Source organism: Girardinichthys multiradiatus, chromosome 1 (assembly GCF_021462225.1).
Source record: "Girardinichthys multiradiatus isolate DD_20200921_A chromosome 1, DD_fGirMul_XY1, whole genome shotgun sequence".
Classification (NCBI taxonomy): domain Eukaryota; kingdom Metazoa; phylum Chordata; class Actinopteri; order Cyprinodontiformes; family Goodeidae; genus Girardinichthys; species Girardinichthys multiradiatus.
In genome coordinates this window covers 48,677,963-48,697,867 of record NC_061794.1, presented here as the reverse complement: position 1 = coordinate 48,697,867, position 19,905 = coordinate 48,677,963, and the positions used below count along the sequence as shown (strand labels likewise).

General features: G+C 41.9%; 1 protein-coding gene across 2 annotated transcripts in view; it reads right to left on the bottom strand.

The window, feature by feature from the left end:
* Positions 1-19,905, bottom strand: part of fgd1 (FYVE, RhoGEF and PH domain containing 1) — a 49,621-nt gene continuing 29,716 nt past the window's right edge. For both annotated transcript variants that reach the window (XM_047366419.1, XM_047366425.1), the window contains exons 9-18: positions 18,163-18,221; positions 17,010-17,156; positions 16,842-16,934; positions 16,430-16,512; positions 4,951-4,981; positions 4,430-4,531; positions 3,808-3,936; positions 3,572-3,730; positions 3,348-3,494; positions 1-3,156 (exon numbers count right to left, since the gene is read on the bottom strand). In XM_047366419.1, coding sequence (XP_047222375.1) covers positions 2,881-3,156; positions 3,348-3,494; positions 3,572-3,730; positions 3,808-3,936; positions 4,430-4,531; positions 4,951-4,981; positions 16,430-16,512; positions 16,842-16,934; positions 17,010-17,156; positions 18,163-18,221 — 1,226 coding nt within the window. In that variant the 3' untranslated portion in view covers positions 1-2,880. The remainder of the gene's footprint in view (positions 3,157-3,347; positions 3,495-3,571; positions 3,731-3,807; positions 3,937-4,429; positions 4,532-4,950; positions 4,982-16,429; positions 16,513-16,841; positions 16,935-17,009; positions 17,157-18,162; positions 18,222-19,905) is intronic.

Genomic DNA, 19,905 nt, shown 5'->3' with positions numbered 1-19,905 from the left:
TCAGAGTAATATATTATATTTACAAAAGTTTTTTCATTGAGCAGAAATGAACACAGCCAGACTTACGGACACAGAAAGAACTCACAAAGGGAACCTGCAGAGGTGACCCACAGGGGAGAACCCAAAGAGAGAACCCACAGAGTGTCTGCAGTTCATCAAAGCTTGAGAACAACAAGAAAAATATTTTGAAGATTTTGACTTTTAAAACACTTTCTGCAAATGAGTGAAAAGAGAGAGGGGAAGCGAGAAATACTGAAGCAGTACCAGTCCAAACACACCAAAGTCTGCTCCCATCTCTGCTTTAGTGGCTCCATCTAAACGCTGGAAGCATCTTCTCCACTACCAGTCAGAGACTCCTCCGATCAGTCTGTGGAAAATTTCAAAGGTCATACATCCCAAACCTATCATCCTCATCATCTTCATCAGCGTCCTTGTACCTCCTTCAGCTTCAGTTTCTCCTTGAGGACGTGTTGCCTTCTTCTAATGAACATTTCTGTCAGTAAACAGGAAATATCCAACCAATGATTCAAAGACTAAAAACTGGCGGCACATAATCAATCCCAGCTCGTATTGGTCAGTGCTCCTGCCAATCGGCTGCTCCGACATGCTGAAAAAATGCAGATGGAGATGACATCACAACCTACAACTCTGATCATTAAAAAACAAAATCAATGGAAATTTTTATAAAACCACATCAAAACTTTAAAGATCTGACCTTAAATTTCCAACATTTCTAAAGATTTTCTCAAAGTCATAAAACTCAACTTCAAAAGTTTAGTTATTTTTAAATTAACTCTCCATCCCCTCATGCTTCCAACATTAACCATTTAAACAGTTTTATGTTTCTTTTTTAAGTTTTTTTAATATTTGATCAGAATGAAGTAAAAGAAGTGAATCAGAGACCCGCAGAAAATAAATATAAATATAGATTTATACAGTAACGGAAAGCTTGAATCTTCCTGAGGTTACTCTTCAGGAGGGTAATAAATCCCGGCTCTGAACATCCTCAGCAGCAGATGGTAGCACAGTGACCCAGTCGAGGTTGAAGGCTGCTGGGTAATGTAGTTTACCTCCACTGATCGACAGAGATCAAACTGTTAATTTTTATTACATTTAATGTAAAACAGTGCAAGTCTGTCAGCATGTTTCAGTGTTCCCTTCTCTGTCAGGTTCTGGAGAACTTTCTGCAGATCTGCAGGGACGTATCCTTTCTTTCTATGTTGAACCTGCTGCACAAATGGGAAAATGCACCATGTGTTTAACAGAACCCACACAGTTCTGTGTGGGTTCTGGTTTTCACACAGAGGGATGACAGTTGTTTTCTAAGAACAAGGACATGATGTTGGACCAGACCTCCAGTTCTTTAACTCCTTAGGAATGTAAGAGAAAACCTCCTGAACAGAACCTCTGGGCCCAGTTTGTGCTGTTTGTCTTCATTTTGTAATCTCATTATTTAAAACGCATGAAGTTCTTTTCACCAGAAGAAGTTCTGTGAGGGTCTGAAAATCCTCTGTATTCAGAAGGTTCCAAGCATTCCTCTTTAGTTGAGATGATTACTGTAGGACCGGCTAAATGTCCATCACTTGTTTGGTATTTGGATCTTTTTTTATACTCGCCATATTAACATCCTGAAAATACAAACAGATTCATTATTTTTGTTGACTAAGGGAATCCTGAGATGGACAGACTTTGCGATCCTCCAGCAGTGATCTTAGGTGAGTTTTTACCTCCTCAGATGAATAATTTTTTGGATCCTCAGGGAGATTTAAACTGTAGCACAAACACATCTAGAAACTACAGTAAGAAGACCAAGGTCCTCTGACGTGGAACGGGACCATAGCATCAGAAATCCGTGAGTCTAAAGAGAACGGAGTGGTTTGTTCAGTGTGCTTTATGTTGAAAGGTCTCCAGATGGGATCCAGAGAGGTGCAGATCTTCACCAGCTGATTTGGGAATGATTCTTTCCCTCATTTCCTTGTGTGTTGCTTTTCTGGATCGAGCAATTAATGTTGCCCAATAAAACAACCAAATCCATCCAAATGGGGATTTGATCTGGATGAGATCTGGTCCAGTTCTTGATAGTTTTTGTCTAACTAAGTTCTGTACTTGTTCTTGTACCACTCTGAGTTTGTTAAATATTCATTTTAAATTTGTTCTTCTGTTTGTCCTCAAGTAGCTTTAGAATTATTCTGTAATAGTTTTGATTAAGATCTCCATTTATTCTAGCTGTTTTTGGTTTGTTTCTAAATTTTTGTCCTGAATTTCCTCGAGAGTTTTCAGATTTTTCTGATTAAGTTTTAGATTTGTTCTGCCTGCCCTAGTCTGTTTCTGAATTTCAACTAGAAAAGCCATGTTTCTGTAAAATTGATTTGGATTACTTGTAGATGTTTTCTGGCTGTCCTGTTTGATTTCTGTCATGTTTTTATTCCGTTTATCCCAGATTATTCCTGGTTTAGTTTTGGATGAAATGTGAATTAGCTCTAGATTTCATCTGGCTGTCCAGTTTTGTTTCTGGATTTGTTCAGTTTCATTGTGGTAGAATAGTTCTGGTTTGGTTTTGGTTTAGATCTGAGTTACATCTAAATTTGTTCTGACTATCCTAGTTTGTTTCTGGATTTGTTTAGTTCTGAATTTGTGCGAGATTAGTTCTGGTTTGATTTTATATATATTCTGAATTAGCTCTAGGTTTGTTCTGGCCACCCTGGTCTGTTTTTGGACTTGTCCTGAATTTTTCTAGATTAACTCTGGTTTGGTTTTCGGTTAATTGTGAACGAGTTGCAGATCAACTCTGGCTGTCCTGGATTTATTTTTTACTTCTGCTTTCTAATCAAGACAGATTTGAAAGATGCAGCCATCATCTTCATTCTTGTTCCACTAAAATTAAGTGTTCTCCTCTTCTGCCTCAGCACCAAGCTCCTCCCCTTCTTCCTCCACACTCTCCACAATTGGCTGATGGATCAAAGGCTCCTCCCCTCTGCCAGCCCTCAACAGGATGTCCATCCACCTGTGCTGTAGCTCCTCACCCTCTGCGCTGAAGTAAAGGGTCAGGTGACTCTGAGAAATCTTAAAGGCGTGTCGTCGTTCCAGGCGATCACATGCCTCAGGCTGAGAGACCTCGAAACCAATCAGAGGGACACTACGCTGTGCCTTTACATCCTGTGGAAAACAAAAACCCGGTTCATTATTCTGTTTGAAACCTTTCCTAAGTTGGTTATGGATAATTTTCCCAGCTGTACTTAAATAACAGCAGCCTGTAGGGGGCAGCAGCTGGGGTTCAGATTGGCAGTCCCAATGTTAGCCACTCCTGTGGTATAATAAAGTGTGACATTTATCAGGTGACATCTCACCTGTGGAGCTCCATAGATGTAGAGCACCAGCGGCTCATTTTCAGGGATGACGAACCACGCCTTCTGCCAGCCCCGCCCCCCTCCTTTCTCCATGTGATGAAGAAAACTACAAATCACACTGTTCTCGGCTGCCAGCGAGGCCTGTTTCTGCGGTAACAAAGGGGGAAACAAATAGTAAGACTGAATATACTGAGAAAGGTCTTTACTGGTAATGTCAGACTGACCTCTAGAATGGACCGCCTCCTCTGAGTGCTGCTGCTCAGTCCCCCTGGCGATGGTGACACTCCCACCAGAGTGAAATAGCAGTCCACACAAACACGGTTGGTCCGGTTGTTGTCGTACGACAAACGAGCGCGAAACTCTGAGCATTTCCCACAAACCACCTGGAAGATGGAGGACAGAAGGTCAGAGACGCACTGAGAGTATCAGGCGCTGATGTGAGCCATGATGGTGAACGTACGTGTCCACAGGCTTTGCAGTGGTGCCGTCTCTTGGTGATGGAGTTGAACGGCTCTTGACACTTCATGCACAGAGTCACTTCCTTCTCTCTAATCGGGGTTGGAGCTCGTTTTCCCAACTCGACACAACTCTAAGACAAAAGCGCAATGAGTTATAATGACAGGGATTGCTGCAAAGTCAACGCCAGTGACTGTCCACTGTCTCTACATGCTCATCCAGGAGGAGTGAATGCTGCAAGTCACTTACTGGATGCAATCTGCTGGGTTTCCTTAGATAGAAAAACTTTTTATCCAATTTGAATAAATAACTGAATCTGACTGAACTGTTCAATGGTTACGATTAATTGGAATGTATGAACCTGACTTGAAATCTATATGATTCGACTGAATTGACTTAGCCCATTTTAAACTTTTCACACAATGCAACAGGAAACAACACTCTCCAATTATTTTTACCTCCGCCTTCCTCCCCGCCTCTCGCCCATAAACTGCTGGAGATAGACACCAGCTTTCCCATGACCCACTATAGGTATAGAAAATGACTGACTGACTGACTGAAAAGTTATTGCCAGGGCTCAAGCCCTGCAGTTCCACAGATGAGCACCAATGGGCCTGTGGTAGTACCGGGGAGTGAGGTGGCGTGGACTCCTCATCTCGCAGCGAACAGGTCAGGTGTCTGAAGCTCTCCATCGTTTGCTCGTAGCGTTGGATGGTGGCCTGGATGGCCTGAACGAAACAAAAACAGCAGGATTATTCACCTTCATTCTTGGCTTTCGTTCACAATGTTCTCCGGATTTACTTTGAGGCTATCAGACTTTCTTAAATTACTTTTTATTTTACACATGCCATGGTGATGTGGGCCTTTCCATTTCCATCTTTGGAGATTTTTTTCAAAGCTGAGCTGCTGTCAGTCAGTCTCCGACGGAGGATTTGGGTTTGGGTCCGTTAGGGTCTTCATGAGGACTTTCTGTTTTTTCTTTTTGTTTTAATATTTAATTGCCAGAAATTCTGGAAGCTCCTTTCTGTGTCTGAAAGCTCTTGGTTCCAGAACCCACTGATCTTTTTTTCCATTAGTGACTGGACTGTTTACAGAGATCAGCCAAAACCAACAGCACCTGTCGTATTCATAGAGAGTATGAACTCACCTGGATCCATTCCTTTTTCTCGTCCTCCGTCCTGCAGAAACACAAACATGCAGTCACCTCATCCTGAGAAAAACTGTGGAACCGACAATGCGGTTCTGCTACACAGAACCAGTTATTACACTGTATCCAGGTTTTAAATTCTTTCTAATGAAATTTGTTACAGAATAAACCTGATAGAATACTTTTAATTTCCTCGTTATCACTGAAAAACACAGTGGAGGCCAATAATTTTGTTTCTGCCCCTTAACAAATTGATTCTCTTTTTCTTTCTGCTCTCGGTGGAGGAGGACGTTTTTTCCTCTGTCTCCTGCACCCTCCCATATCTGCCCTGCTTCAGCTCTGTGTCTTGTCTTCTTTTTAGAGCCTCTTTTTGCACATCTTCCAAATTCTGAGTTATGGATTTGGTCAGCTGGTCTCTCAATGCAATTGATCAAATTTTTTCGACGAGAAGACGGGGAAGGAAAGCCCATCTTGTCCGGGCTGGACGTTTTTCACTGGATACACGATGGACTCCCGGCAGAAGTGGAGGATTGTGTGTTTGTCGATAATGTCAGTCGAGGATGTGGAAGATGTGTATATAATTGAATATCTGATATCAGGATTTCTGCTTTTTGGAGTCAGCGGTTACCTGGCATATCGAGAAATTCGGAGAATGTCAGCAGCTGTTCTGGCCATTGTAAGGCTGCCTGGCATGTATGATGGGATCTTCAGAGCAATCAGCACTCAGACTGAGATGTTACGTGAGCTGAATCACAGACTGGATGTGATCCTTAGGATCGCAGGCAGGTTGCGGTTCCTGGACTCAGGGGTGAAACGGTATAAATCTTGGAGAAAGTTGTTCGCTCGGATCTGGTGGAAAGACCAGGAATTTGGCTGTTTGGATTCGCCTTTGAGAAGAACCAGCGAGACTCTCAAGGCTGACGGAAAATTAAGAGTCAGCCTAACCCAAATAATTATTGTTTTTCTGAATCTGGTTCCCCTGCACGGCCTTGATGGCTGGCTATCTTCAACTTCTCCTGGAAGTTATGTAACCATGACGCTCTGCTCCTTCTGCCCCCTCCCTTGCCTGAGAACATCTGTGGACCTGCTCAGAACTTTATGGCCGGTTGATGAACATCCCAACGTACTATCAAGGACAATGGCCTCTGTGACAGTGCTTCATGGACTTACTTGCACACACACACTTACACACACACACATGTTCAAACATATGCACCCCTCACACCACCTTCACTGTTCCCGGCATGATGTTTTGTCAACTTGTTGCTTCTTTGTTCTGAGGTTTTTTACAATCTCAATCTGTATCCTGTTAAGGATAAAGTGTGAAATATGATTTTTTCCCTCTACTTACCTAATGTGGCCTCTTTTCTCATCTAACAAGGGCAGCACCTGTGAGTGGGCAGCAAAGCCTCGGTGACCCGTCCCCCCTTGTCTTGTGTCATGATGTCTGTTTGGATGGGTTGTACTGGACTTCTAATGTCCCCTCAGGGATCAATAAAGTATCTTTGAATTGAATTGAATAGTGTTTCTTCATCATTGCGTGGTGCATTAGACAATGCAGCCCCCTTGAAAAAGAAGATAATCATTCATAGGAGACTAGCTCCTTGGTTTAATTCAGAGCTGCGTACTTTAAAGCACAATGTTAGAAAATTGGAGAGAAAATGGCGCTCTACACATCTAGAGGATTCCTACTTAATCTGGAAAAATAGTCTACTGTTGTATAAAAAGACACTTTACCAAGCTAGAACAGCTTATTTCTCATCATTAATAGAAGAGGACAAGAATAATCCTAGGTTTCTCTTTAGTACAGTTGCTAAACTTACACAGAGTCATAGCTCTGTTGAGCCATCCATTCCCTTAGCTCTTAGCAGTCATGACTTTATGGGATTCTTCTTAAATAAAATTGATTCTATTAAAAATAAAATCTTTGACATACTCCTGAAGATGATTACTTCATCCTCAGCAAGTGAGACAACATTGGAAATAACTGCAGAACCTGATCTGTGTTTGGACTGTTTTGATCCTGTGAAGCTTCCTGAGTTATCAGAAATATTAGCTTCATCTAAACCTTCAACTTGTATGTTAGACCCAATCCCAACCAAATTATTTAAGGAAGTGTTCCCTCTGATTACCAGCCCCATTTTAGATATGATTAATCTATCTTTAGTAAATGGATCAGAACCACAGGCTTTTAAGTTAGATGTAATTAAACCTTTACTTAAGAAACCTTCGCTTGATCGAGATGATTTAATAAATTACAGACCTATATCCAATCTTCCATTCTTATCTAAAATTCTTGAGAAAATAGTTGCTAATCAAATGTGTGAACATTTATACAGCAATGACCTGTTTGAAGAGTTTCAGTCAGGTTTCAGAGCTCATCATAGCACTGAAACAGCTCTGCTGAAAGTCACTAATGATATTCTTATGACCTCAGATAATGGACTTGTGTCTGTTCTGGTTCTGTTAGATCTCAGTGCTGCATTTGATCCAGTCGACCATAATATTCTCTTAAAAAGGCTGGAATATGCTGTAGGGATCAGGGGAACAGCGCTAGGCTGGTTTAAATCTTATCTGTCTGACAGATTCCAGTTTGTTCATGTAAATGATAAATCATCTTTAAACTCCAGGGTTAATTGTGGAGTACCACAGGGTTCAGTACTTGGGCCAATTCTCTTTACTATATATATGCTTCCAATAGGTCAAATTATCAGGCAGCATAGGATACATTTTCATTGTTACGCTGATGATACTCAGCTTTACTTATTCATAAATCCTGATGAGCCCAACCAGTTAGATAGACTACAAGCATGTCTTGAAGATATAAAAACTTGGATGACTTTAAATGTTTTGCTTCTAAATTCAGACAAGACAGAAGTTGTCGTCTTTGGACCAGAGTCTTTAAAAAAGAAACTGCTTAGTCAATCACTTAACCTGGATGGCATTAAATTGACCTCTGATAATAAAGTAAAAAACCTTGGTGTTAACTTTGACTAGGACATGTCATTTAAATCCCATATTAAACAAGTTTCTAGGATTTCCTTCTTTCATCTCCGGAACATTGCCAAAATTAGAAATATCCTGTCCAGGAGTGACGCTGAAAAACTAGTCCATGCATTTGTTACTTCAAGGCTGGACTATTGTAATTCTTTACTATCAGGATGTCCACAAAATGCAGTTAAAAGCCTTCAGCTGATTCAAAATGCTGCAGCAAGAGTTCTGATGAAAATTAAAAAGAGAGATCATATTTCTCCTATTTTAGCTTCCCTTCATTGGTTCCCTGTTAAATCCAGAATAGAATTTAAAATTCTCCTCCTCACATATAAAGCCCTTAATGATCTAGCTCCATCATACATCAGAGATCTGATTGGTCCATATGTTCCTAACAGAGCACTTTGTTCTCAGACTGCAGGTTTACTGGTGGTTCCTAGAGTCTCTAGAAGTAGAATGGGAGGCAGATCCTTTAGTTATCAGGCTCCTCTCCTGTGGAACCAGCTCCCAGTTTTAGTCCGTGAGGCAGACACCCTGTCTACTTTTAAGGCTAGGCTTAAAACTTTCCTTTTTGATAAAGCTTATAGTTAGAGTGGCTTAGTTTATCCTGAGCTATCTGTGTAGTTATGCTGCTATAGGCTTAGGCTGCTGGAGGACATAATGACCACTTTCACCCTCTTCGCTACATTCTCACACTACTCTCCAATTTAGCATTATTTGCTGTTATTTCAGCTTTTAACTTTGTTCTCTCTATTCTCTTCCTAGAAGCTACACCTGGCCTGACTCTGTGTCTACCTGTGACACCTTTCTGGAGAGGGGCATTGTCCAAGCTTCTGCTGGCAACAACTTAATGCTCACCTTCTACAGATGATCCACATGGCCCTGTCTTTCAGTGTTTAACCCTTTCTCTCTCCTAGACATGGCTACTGACTGAGCTTCTACTGTGACTAACTCTATGTTCTCTCTTTCAGACTCTAACCTTGAAAACTGGATCAGAGTTTATCTGTTCTTTCTTTCTAGATGAAACGACTAAAGGAGCTACATCCATTAACATTTACTTTTCCTTCCCATAGAAAGTACTCCTGGATCAGTGCTTCTTTGTTCTCTTTGTGTCTCTGCTCTGTTCTCTCAAACCTCCAGTCGGTCGTGGCAGATGGCCGCTCACACTGAGCCTGGTTCTGGTTCTGCTGGAGGTTTCTTCCTGTTAAAAGGGAGTTTTTCCTCTCCACTGTCGCTACATGCATGCTCAGTATGAGGGATTGCTGCAAAGTCAACGCCAGTGACTGTCCACTGTCTCTACATGCTCATCCAGGAGGAGGGAATGCTCCAAGTCACTGACTGGATGCAATCTGCTGGGTTTCCTTAGATAGTGTAATGGAAATTATTTTATTAAGCATTCCACAGTGTATGACCTTTGGTTTACCTCACTCCAGTGAACATCTGTGTTAGAGGAGGAAGCTGTAAAAGCCATTATCAGAAGTTTAATGGTTAAAACCCACAGTTAGGATGATGTGTTGGGAAGGACAGATGGGTTCCTAGATAACTTTGTCACCTCTGAACCCGAGAAGGGTCTGGGGTCATAAAACACAGACTCTTTAAAGTTGAGATAACACTGTCATGTTCTGGTATAAATACTGTGTGTAAATGTTGATCGGGGCTCTGTTTCACTGAGTCATTCAAACGCTGAAGGCCTTTGAATAAAACTTATAAAGACAAAGTCCGGATTTTCTCTTGTTATGAGTCAACTTCTACCAACTTCGATAAGAAAATTTCACAACAATTTTAGCGTCACGAACAGGATCTAACGTGCCAGAGGAGACCGCAGGATGGGACACGGACGCCTGGCCAGCCTGAGAGTTGTTCTCAGTCCACTTCCATTTTACGGAGGGGAGTTCTGGTGCCCGCCTGCGGCTTCTGGACGATTAGATCCGAACTATTTGTCTTCAAATATATCTGGGTGAGAAGTTGCTCTGTATGATATAATGTATATTATTATTTTTATTACACATTAACCATCATCTCCTAACTAATTAATTAGGTTCCAGAGTTGCGAGAGGGAGGACATCAGCTGAGGGCCCGGTTACCCTGTTAAGGAATGACAGGGAGGTTCTGATTGGTAACAATAAGATAAAGCAGAACACAGGGTTTTGCGGGTAGTTTTTAGCAATTTTCTACACCTCATAAAGGAGAAAAGCCAGACGGCAGACGTGCCGCTGAACAGGTAAAAAAAATGGTTCCGGAACCTTGAGGCATCAGGGGTGTCTCCTTCTTCAGACTCTGATTTATAAAATAATGAAAGGAAAAAGTGGGGATGATTGTGTTAAATGTGCTTTAATTTGGAAGATAAGTTTGGTTTTTCACAGCGTGGAAGTTTGAGTGTAAATAAGTTAAAAAAAAAGTTTAAACTTTCCTGAAGGAAGTTTTGTTTGTCTTAAATATTGCGATCAGTCGGAAAAGAAGGTAAAAGTGAAAAGGGACATTAGAGAGTTGAAAAGAAAGTTGTTTTAGAAAGGAGTATAGTTCATGTTGTGGAAGGAAGTGACAGGCAGGGGGACAACTGACTGACTGACTGATAATATTTATTTGTACAAAATCTGAACCTATACTCAACTTTTCTTTTGCCTCTCTCACACACAAATACACACATATATGGGATTTGAGTTCAACATCTGCGTTTTTGAATCTGGATTTTAGAAACCTGCCCTTCTCCATGGCTACTCCATCAGAGATGCTTCTCCAGCACGGCCTGAAAGAGAGAGATCTGCCTTCCTGCTTGTTGAAAATCGCAGAGTGACTTTCTACAAGAAAAAAAAACAAAACTCAGAAGAAGTCTGGACCCACTGAGATGGACAACGATCCATGCTGTTTGCAAGAGACAGAAGAGTGAATAACTGGATTTATACTGAAAGCATCTTATGCGGGCAGAAGAGAAACCGGAGCAAAGTTTCTTCTTTCTCCCTCCTGGAGAAGTTAAAGTGGACAAAGAATGATTGAATGTCTCACCAACAGACCTGGGAAGGTCCTGGTTGTTTTTTGGACTGATAGAGGACTGTGTGCCTGACAGTCTGACTCTGGAGCGATTTAGAAACTGATGGGGGTAACGTACAAACACACACACATTTGCATAAATCTTTTCCTATTTTCCGCAATGAAGAACGCTTATTAATCGCTGCTCATGTGACGCTTGCTTGACGTTGACAGATATAGCGAGTTAAAATATTATTTTAGGGTTAGAAAAGTATCTTTAAAAGGGTGATAACTTAACTCATTTGATACTTTCCAGTTAATTCTTTTAGAGAAACAAGTTCTCTTTCGTAGTGGAATATTTAGGGTCAATTATTCTAGTTATTAAAAGTTATTAAAAGCAGAGGGTTGTAAAACTATTATACCAGTTTCATGTGCCTTGACCCACATTAATACATCTAGACCTTGTCCTACCAGAACTGATCCTTCTACTATTTCAGAATCTTTGGCTCCAGATCCCTTTGTGTTAACTCTTAATCTTACAGCCTTACCGGATGGAGGTTAGTTGTATGGCCAGGCAGGTAAATTAACCAGGGTTTTTGTTACTTTTCCTTTATGAGATGGGTTCTCATGTCCTCAGAACATGGGTTGGATGTGTGGAAATAGATTATATCTGTATCTGCCTGCTACTTGGTCTGGAGTATGTTATCTAGCTCATTTACTACCTACGGTCACAACTTATACTTCAATCAGCCTAAGCTATTAGAACAATGAGTTTGCAAACTAGAATGGCTTTGGATTATCTGTTAGCTGAGAGGGGTGATGGTTTTGAAGAATATTCCTGTAGTTGTGATTATCTTGTAATCAGAAGAAGGGAGTGTGATGGAAATTCTTGCAGTAAGCATTCTAAAGTGTATGACCTTTGGTTTACCTCACTCCAGTGAACATCTGTGTTAGAGGAGTAAGCTGTAAAAGCCATTATCAGAAGTTTAATGGTTAAACCCACAGTTAGGATGATGTGTTGGGAAGGACAGATGGGTTCCTAAATAACTTTGTCACCTCTGAACCCAAGAAGGGTCTGGGGTCGTAAAACACAGACTCTTTGAAGTTGAGATAAAACTGTCATGTTCTGGTATAAATACTGTGTGTAAATGTTGTTCAGGACTCTGTTTCACTGAGTCATTCAAACGCTGAAGGCCTTTGAATAAAACTTATAAAGACAAAGTCCGGATTTTCTCTTGTTATGAGTCAACTTCTCTCCACTTTCATAAGAAAATTCCACAACAATAGAAAAACTTTTTATCCAATTTGAATAAATAACTGAATCTAACTGAACTGTTCAATGGTTACGATTAATTGGAATGTATGAACCTGACTGTTGTGAAGAGCCTTGAGACGACATGTGTTGTGAATTGGTGCTATAGAAATAAACTGAATTGAATTGAAATAGAATTTAAGAGAAAAAACAACTTTGTTTCCAGAATATTTTTGGGATTTTCAGTTTTTAACGGAAATAAAATGTTACGTTTTATGAAACAGCCACGGCTGATGTGATATTGACTGGCTAGGACAGTTCAGAACCATCCCTTCTGGTCTTAGCCTGGTCCACTTGCAGACCAGTTTTGTTAACAATGTCCTCATAGATTCGTTGGTTCCAACACTGGGTGTTTGACGGAACATTTCTCTGCTCCAAATGCAGTTTGTTTTTTGGCACTAGTGATCTTTATTGACCGTTACCAAGCAGAAAATGAGCAGAGAGACAATGGGGGCAGACACGCAGCAATGTTTTGAGGGTGTGGAATCGAACCCAGGACCGCAGCGTCAGCAACCACTGGTCTGCAGGTGGACCCAATCACATCCAAACCAGAACCTTCCTTCTAGGCGCTGAACTGGTACTATCTGCAGGACTCCTGAGTTCAGTTTCCTCACTGTCAGATGTACTGAGTCTAATCACATCTTCTCAGTATAAACCAGGAAGAACATTTATGTCCAAGCTGAGCTCCAGTATTCATTCATGTGGGAATTTCAGCCAAAAACAATCAAATCCTACAGAGCTGTGAAAAAGTTTGTACACCTTACAGATAATCTAATAAATGTTGACATCATCCAAAGTAAATTTTCCCAAACATCATGGAGATCATCAAGACCTTTTTTTAAAGCGGGTCTTTGTGTTCTTTTAGGTCAGCAGAGGTTCTGGCCTTGCAACTGTCCCATGTTCCAAGGCCAGAACCTCCTGTTTTTCTATTGTTCCTAAATTTCTTTATATTGGGACCTCATATATATTGCTTCTGGAGACCTATTAGCCTACTTCATCCTGACAGAGAGGTTCTATTTGGTAAATGGTAAATGGCCTGTACTTGAATATGTAAGTATTATGATTATTGATTAATTAATATTTATCAAGAATTATAATTTAAAATCATAATTTGAAAAAAACAAATTTCTTAACCAAAAATCATTACTTACAAATAGAAATCAGAGATATCCTCTGGTGTTGTGATTATGGGCTCAAAGCTCTTAATAATTACAATTAGCTATTCATCATTAATAATTGATAAATTATTCACCAAATAAAAGGTGGAAGATCTTCGACCTTGTTTTGACAGATAAATCACTCTTGCAAGAAATAAACACAAACGCTTCTCTTAATTATATATATGAAGATTTACTGAATAATCCTGATATACCATTATTCTGGTCCAAAACCTAACTAACTCAACTATAACTGTTCTACACAGAGAGAATAAAAATGACTACATAACAATAATAATAAAAGAAAAACATACAGGGGTTGGACAATGAAACTGAAACACTTGGTTTTAGACCACAATAATTTATCAGTATGGTGTAGGGCCTCCTTTTGTGGCCAATACAGCATCTATTCGTCTTGGGAATGACATATACAAGTCCTGCACAGTGGTCAGAGGGATTTTAAGCCATTCTTCTTGCAGGATAGTGGCCAGGTCACTACGTGATACTGGTGGAGGAAAACGTTTCCTGACTCGCTCCTCCAAAACACCCCAAAGTGGCTCAATAATATTTAGATCTGGTGACTGTGCAGGCCATGGGAGATGTTCAACTTCACTTTCATGTTCATCAAACCAATCTTTCACCAGTCTTGCTGTGTGTATTGGTGCATTGTCATCCTGATACACGGCACCGCCTTCAGGATACAATGTTTGAACCATTGGATGCACATGGTCCTCAAGAATGGTTCGGTAGTCCTTGACAGTGACGCGCCCATCTAGCACAAGTACTGGGCCAAGGGAATGCCATGATATGGCAGCCCAAACCATCACTGATCCACCCCCATGCTTCACTCTGGGCATGCAACAGTCTGGGTGGTACGCTTCTTTGGGGCTTCTCCACACCGTAACTCTCCTGGATGTGGGGAAAACAGTAAAGGTGGACTCATCAGAGAACAATACATATTTCACATTGTCCACAGCCCAAGATTTGTGCTCCTTGCACCATTGAAACCGACGTTTGGCATTGGCATGAGTGACCAAAGGTTTGGCTATAGCAGCCCGGCCGTGTATATTGACCCTGTGGAGCTCCCGACGGACAGTTCTGGTGGAAACAGGAGAGTTGAGGTGCACATTTAATTCTGCCGTGATTTGGGCAGCCGTGGTTTTATGTTTTTTGGATACAATCCGGGTTAGCACCCGAACATCTCTTTCAGACAGCTTCCTCTTGCGTCCACAGTTAATCCTGTTGGATGTGGTTCGTCCTTCTTGGTGGTATGCTGACGTTACCCTGGATACCGTGGCTCTTGATACATCACTAAGACTTGCTGTCTTGGTCACAGATGCGCCAGCAAGACGTGCACCAACAATTTGTCCTCTTTTGAACTCTGGTATGTCACCCATAATGTTGTGTGCATTTCAATATTTTGAGCAAAACTGTGCTCTTACCCTGCTAATTGAACCTTCACACTCTGCTCTTACTGTTGCAATGTGCAATCAATGAAGACTGGTTACCAGGCTGGTCCAATTTAACCATGAAACCTCCCACAATAAAATGACAGGTGTTTCAGTTTCATTGTCCAACCCCTGTATATGCAACATTTAGTGTCTATGAAGATCAAACCAGCAGTTTTATGGACAAAATGTGTAATTTGGGTTAAATGGAAAGAAGTCCTCCTGGTGTGTTGATGCCTCGATGGCGGTGATCAGCTGTTAAAACGGTGAAGCCACGCCCCTTTAACCTCTAGTAGCTGATCGCCCCAAATCTCGAACAAAGAGTCATAAAACTCCGAGGCCGGAACTCAGTGGAAAAACTCCAGTAATAAAACTGGAACAAAGAGGGGTCAGACCACGAGGTACAGACCGCAGTTGCTTTGAATGAAAAACTTTTAAAAGTCCAACTTCTAACTCCTGGCTGATTTGGGATCACATGATTCAGCAGCGCTTGCTCAGCATAAAACACTTCCATCGGTATCGCATGCAACAAGTTAATACCTTTGATTAACTACTGGTGATTCTAAATCACCTTAACTCTGCCTCATCCTGCCCAGACTTCTAAATGCACCTATCAGGTTTAATATAAAAAGAACGAAATTACTTTGACGTTGATTTCTTCTCTCCACCAGTAGGGTCAGGTCTGAAGACAAACGAGGAAGGGGGATCACGCGTCCGTAATCACCTCAAGAAAAAAAAACGGTAAACTTCTCATCCGTCCAGGAGGGGAAAATATGAAGAACCATTACAGTCGACTGAATCACCAAGGAGGGAAACTCATGTCCTTGAAAATAAAACCTCTGTGGGTTTTCACCTGCACCAGGTGTCGGCGTGGTCTTCGATCGGTTTATGAATCTTCTGAAGACAGATTTCCAGTTTTCAAGCAATGTCTGTTGAGCTGCGCATGTCAAACTGTGTGACCAAAATGGATGACTCCAACATATAGCTCTTTATCAAGTCTGAGGACTCCAAAGGTCTTTAAACTACAATCAGTCATCCACCCATTCATTCACTGACAGTGGTGAGCTACATTGTAGCCACAGCTGCCCTGGGGCAGACTGAGAGAAGTGAGACTGCCATACAATTGGTGCCACCGGGCCCTCTGACCACCATCAGCAGGCGAGGCGGGTGAAGGGTCTAGCCCAAGGACACAACGACTGAGACAGACGGAGTGGAGTTCAAACCGGCAACCCACCGATTACAGGACGAACTCCTACCACCGTCAACTTCGATCAAGTGTTTTCTTGATCTACAGGTCTGTCTCTAAGCAGGCCTTGATGTATTAAGGAAAAATAAACTTAATAAAGTTATTTCATGATTTAACTAGGCCAGGTTAATTTGGATAATTGTTCTCTCCACAAATTAAATCATTTATAAACAGCTTTTTATATTTATTCAGGTTATCTTTGTCTACATTTGTTAGAAAAAAAGGACAAACCAAAGAAATGTCTCAGGGTAAATACCTGTTCACTGCTCTGGAGAACAAGAAGACTGGTTCTGAGTACAATCAGAACCAAAGTGGATCTTCCGTTAGATTTAAAACCCCAAGGTGTGGGTGCACCAACCTGGCCTGCAGCTCCAGGGATCTCTGTTTTCCAGACACCAGGAATGTTCTGCTAGGAACGGCAACACTGCTTGTCTCCTTCAACTGTGGACACAAACGCTCACAGTTAGTTCAACCGTACCAGTACCCTGCTAGTTAAGTTCAATCAGTTCAGAAATGTTCCTGTAGGCTCATGGTTTGTCTGTCTGAGCATGCTCGGTACCATCTCCTCTAATTAAGAGATTTAAGCTTTTCTTGATGCAGTAGGAGAATAAGTTATAGTTTTAGTTTCTGCAAGTGAATTCACTGAAACTAAAACCTGTCATTTTGGACCTGCAGATTGTACAGATTCTGTTAGTTGGTCTAAAGCACCGATAACCTGCCTCCATCTAAGAACCCAAGCAGAGCTGCCACCAGAGGTAGCTGCGTCTTACCTCCATGCCGTCCACATCGATGCGAGCTCGAACGCTGTACTTCTGGCCAATCAGACGCAGCTTTGGGACACAGTAGAGCAGTCTGTCGTTAAACTGAGGAGAAACAGGCGAGATGTTAGTACATTAACGTTGGACCACCTGAGGGAGCTCAGCAGAACCAAAAAATACCAGGATTAGGTATCGGTCCTGTGTGGTCCCGTTCTTATTGGACAGTTTGAGGATGTGTCCTTCTTTGATGAGCTCATTAGTTGGGTTAACGATGTCTTCCTCTCCTCCCAGCAGTTCGTACACCTTCAACAACTTCCTCATTCGCTCCTGATAAAACAGACAAGAAAAGTCAGGAATCCATCTACATTCACAGGAACTCTGCGGAGGACCATCTGAAAATTAAAAACCCCCAAACAAACTTCTTTCAATGGATCAACTGGTTTGCTCCAGGTGAAAAACAAAAGATAGAAGAATGATTCTGAAAATTAGTATTTTTTTGTTTGGCTGAAGTAAAATGAAACAAACGAAACAAAGAAATTCATGATTTTTACATCAGTCTTTCAGAACCAGTTTCTCTCACCGCCTGCTTCTCATTCTCAGCTCAGAGCTAAAAGCAGCCTGAACATCACGGACCAGCGCTTCTGCTTTCCACGACACACCAGCGGTAAGGACAACACCTCCGGGCCTTCTCCCGACCCTTCTGAAAGATCCAGCTAAAGTTTTAATCCTGAACATTGTTGTAAGAATCTATCCTGAAAAAACAGCAACCTAACAAAATCCAAATTCAACTTTAATCTTCATCATTCCTGATGAAACCATAATCCTGAACATTCCTGACAAAACAAAAAAATTATCCTGCCACTCCACAGGTGCTGCCCAAGTCCTCCATGTGACATTAAAAACTCCGCTGGTCTAACAAGATCCTGGTCCAGTTATTTGCAACCACCTCAAAGACTTAGGGTGGTTGCTAACCCTAACCCTAACCCTAACCCTCTGTACCGACAGAACGAACAGAGCCCTAAAGGACTCATTCTCCACCAGTGGATCTTCAGCTTGCCTCCACCTACCCACCTACCCTCACTGCTGGGTCTGTCCAGCAGCTTCTCCCACCAACAATCCAACTCACCACCAGCTGACGATCAGCTCCACCCCTCCCTTCACTCAAGCGTCTAAGACAGAACGCTACAGATCTGAAAATACGATTACAGAATCTGGGCTTGGTACCATTGTAATTTTTATTGTCTCAACATTGAATTCAGACGAAGGTTCATTGTGTCACATGAATGTGACTGCAACATCTGGTTCTGTGGTTCTGTGTTCCCTCGGGTCTTACCATCTTCCTGATGGCGGCATTGGAGTGTTCAGCGGCAGTGGCGATCAGCTCCAGTGACTCTGCAGAGAAACATGAAAACAAACACATGAGAATTTTAATGACATCAGGTGTGTTCAGCTTCCTGCTGTCGATGTAAGGAAACAGCACCCCCTAAAGTGTGGATGCCACCCTTGAATTTGGGTCATGAAAACTGAAGTTCATGAAAACTAAAGAAAGACTTTAGTGACACAGAACCTAAAAGTCTAAAACACAAGGTTACACAACAACAAAGATTTGCAGTAACAGCCTGACGTTTCTTCCCACATCTTCACATTTGTCTCTGTTTTATTACATTTGTTACTATCCATTGTTTAGGCAGCAAAGAATTCCAGAGAAAAGTTTCCCATTCCTTCTCCCAGCACTTTAAACCGTCCTGTCATTGAGGACACCAAGCCATGAAGAGTTCAGAGTGCTGTGTTGGTCCATTTTACTGCAAACGCATCTTCAGGTGTCCAACAGCACAGAGTCATCTCTGCTAGGTGCAGGTTAGTCCATCAGGTGTACCCTCCTCTTCCTCAGCCAAGCCTTTGGAAAGGAAGAAGATGTGGTCCAGAAGGAAATGGCCCAAGCCCAAACCATGATACAACCTCCTCCCATCACAGAGCCTGGCTGTAGGGACTGGTGACAAGAGGCTGGAAGCTCCTCTTCCAACAAACATCTGGAGAACTGATCCCACTGTTCATTGATTCATGGATTTCCATGTAGGACCAAATCAGGATCATGTGTTTGGGGTATTACAGTTTCTCACAAAAGCAAGTAAACCTCTCACATTTTTGTATTTTATTCTATCTTTTCATGGGACAACACTGAAGATACGACTCTGATACAATGTAAAATAGTCAGTATACAGCTTTTATAACAGTATAAATCTGCTGTCCCTTCAAAATAACTCAACACACAGCTATTAATGTCTAAACCCCTGGCAACAAAAGTGAATAAACCCTTAAGTGAAAATGTCCAAACTGTGCCCAGTTAGCCATTTATCCTCCCTGGCGTCATGTGCCTCTTTATTGTTACAAGGTCTCAGGTGTGAATGGGAAGCAGGTGTGTTAAATTTTGTGTCATCGCTCTCACTCTTTCTCATACTGGTCCACGGATGTTCAACATGGCTCCTCATGGCAAAGAACCCTTTGAGAATCTGAAGAAAAGGATCGTTGCTCTACATAAAGATGGCCTAGGCTACGAGAAGGTTAACAACACTGAGCTGCAGCACGGTGGGCCACACCATTCAGCAGTTTAACAAGACCGATTCCAGTAAGAACAGAAAAGTTAAGTACACATGCTCAGCGTCATATCCAGAGGTTGTCTTTTGGAAATAGACGTATGAGTGCTACCAACATTGCTGCTGAGGTTGAAGAGGTGGAGGGGTCGACCTGTCAGTGCTCAGACCATACACCACACACAGCATCAAACTGGCCTGCATGGCTGTCGTCCCAGAAGGAAGCCTCTTCTAAAGATGATGCACCAAAAAGCCCATAAAATGTTTGCTGAAGATCAAAAGACTGAGGACATGGATTACTGGAACCATGTCCTGTGGCCTGATGGGACCAAGATAAACTCATTTGGGTCAGATGGTGTCCAGTGTGTGTGGCGGACACCAGGTGAGGAGTAAAAAGACAAGTGTTTCTTGCTTACAGTCAAGCATGGTGGTGGGAGTGTCATGGTTTGGGGCTGCATGAGTGCTGCTGCCTGTGGGGAGCTACA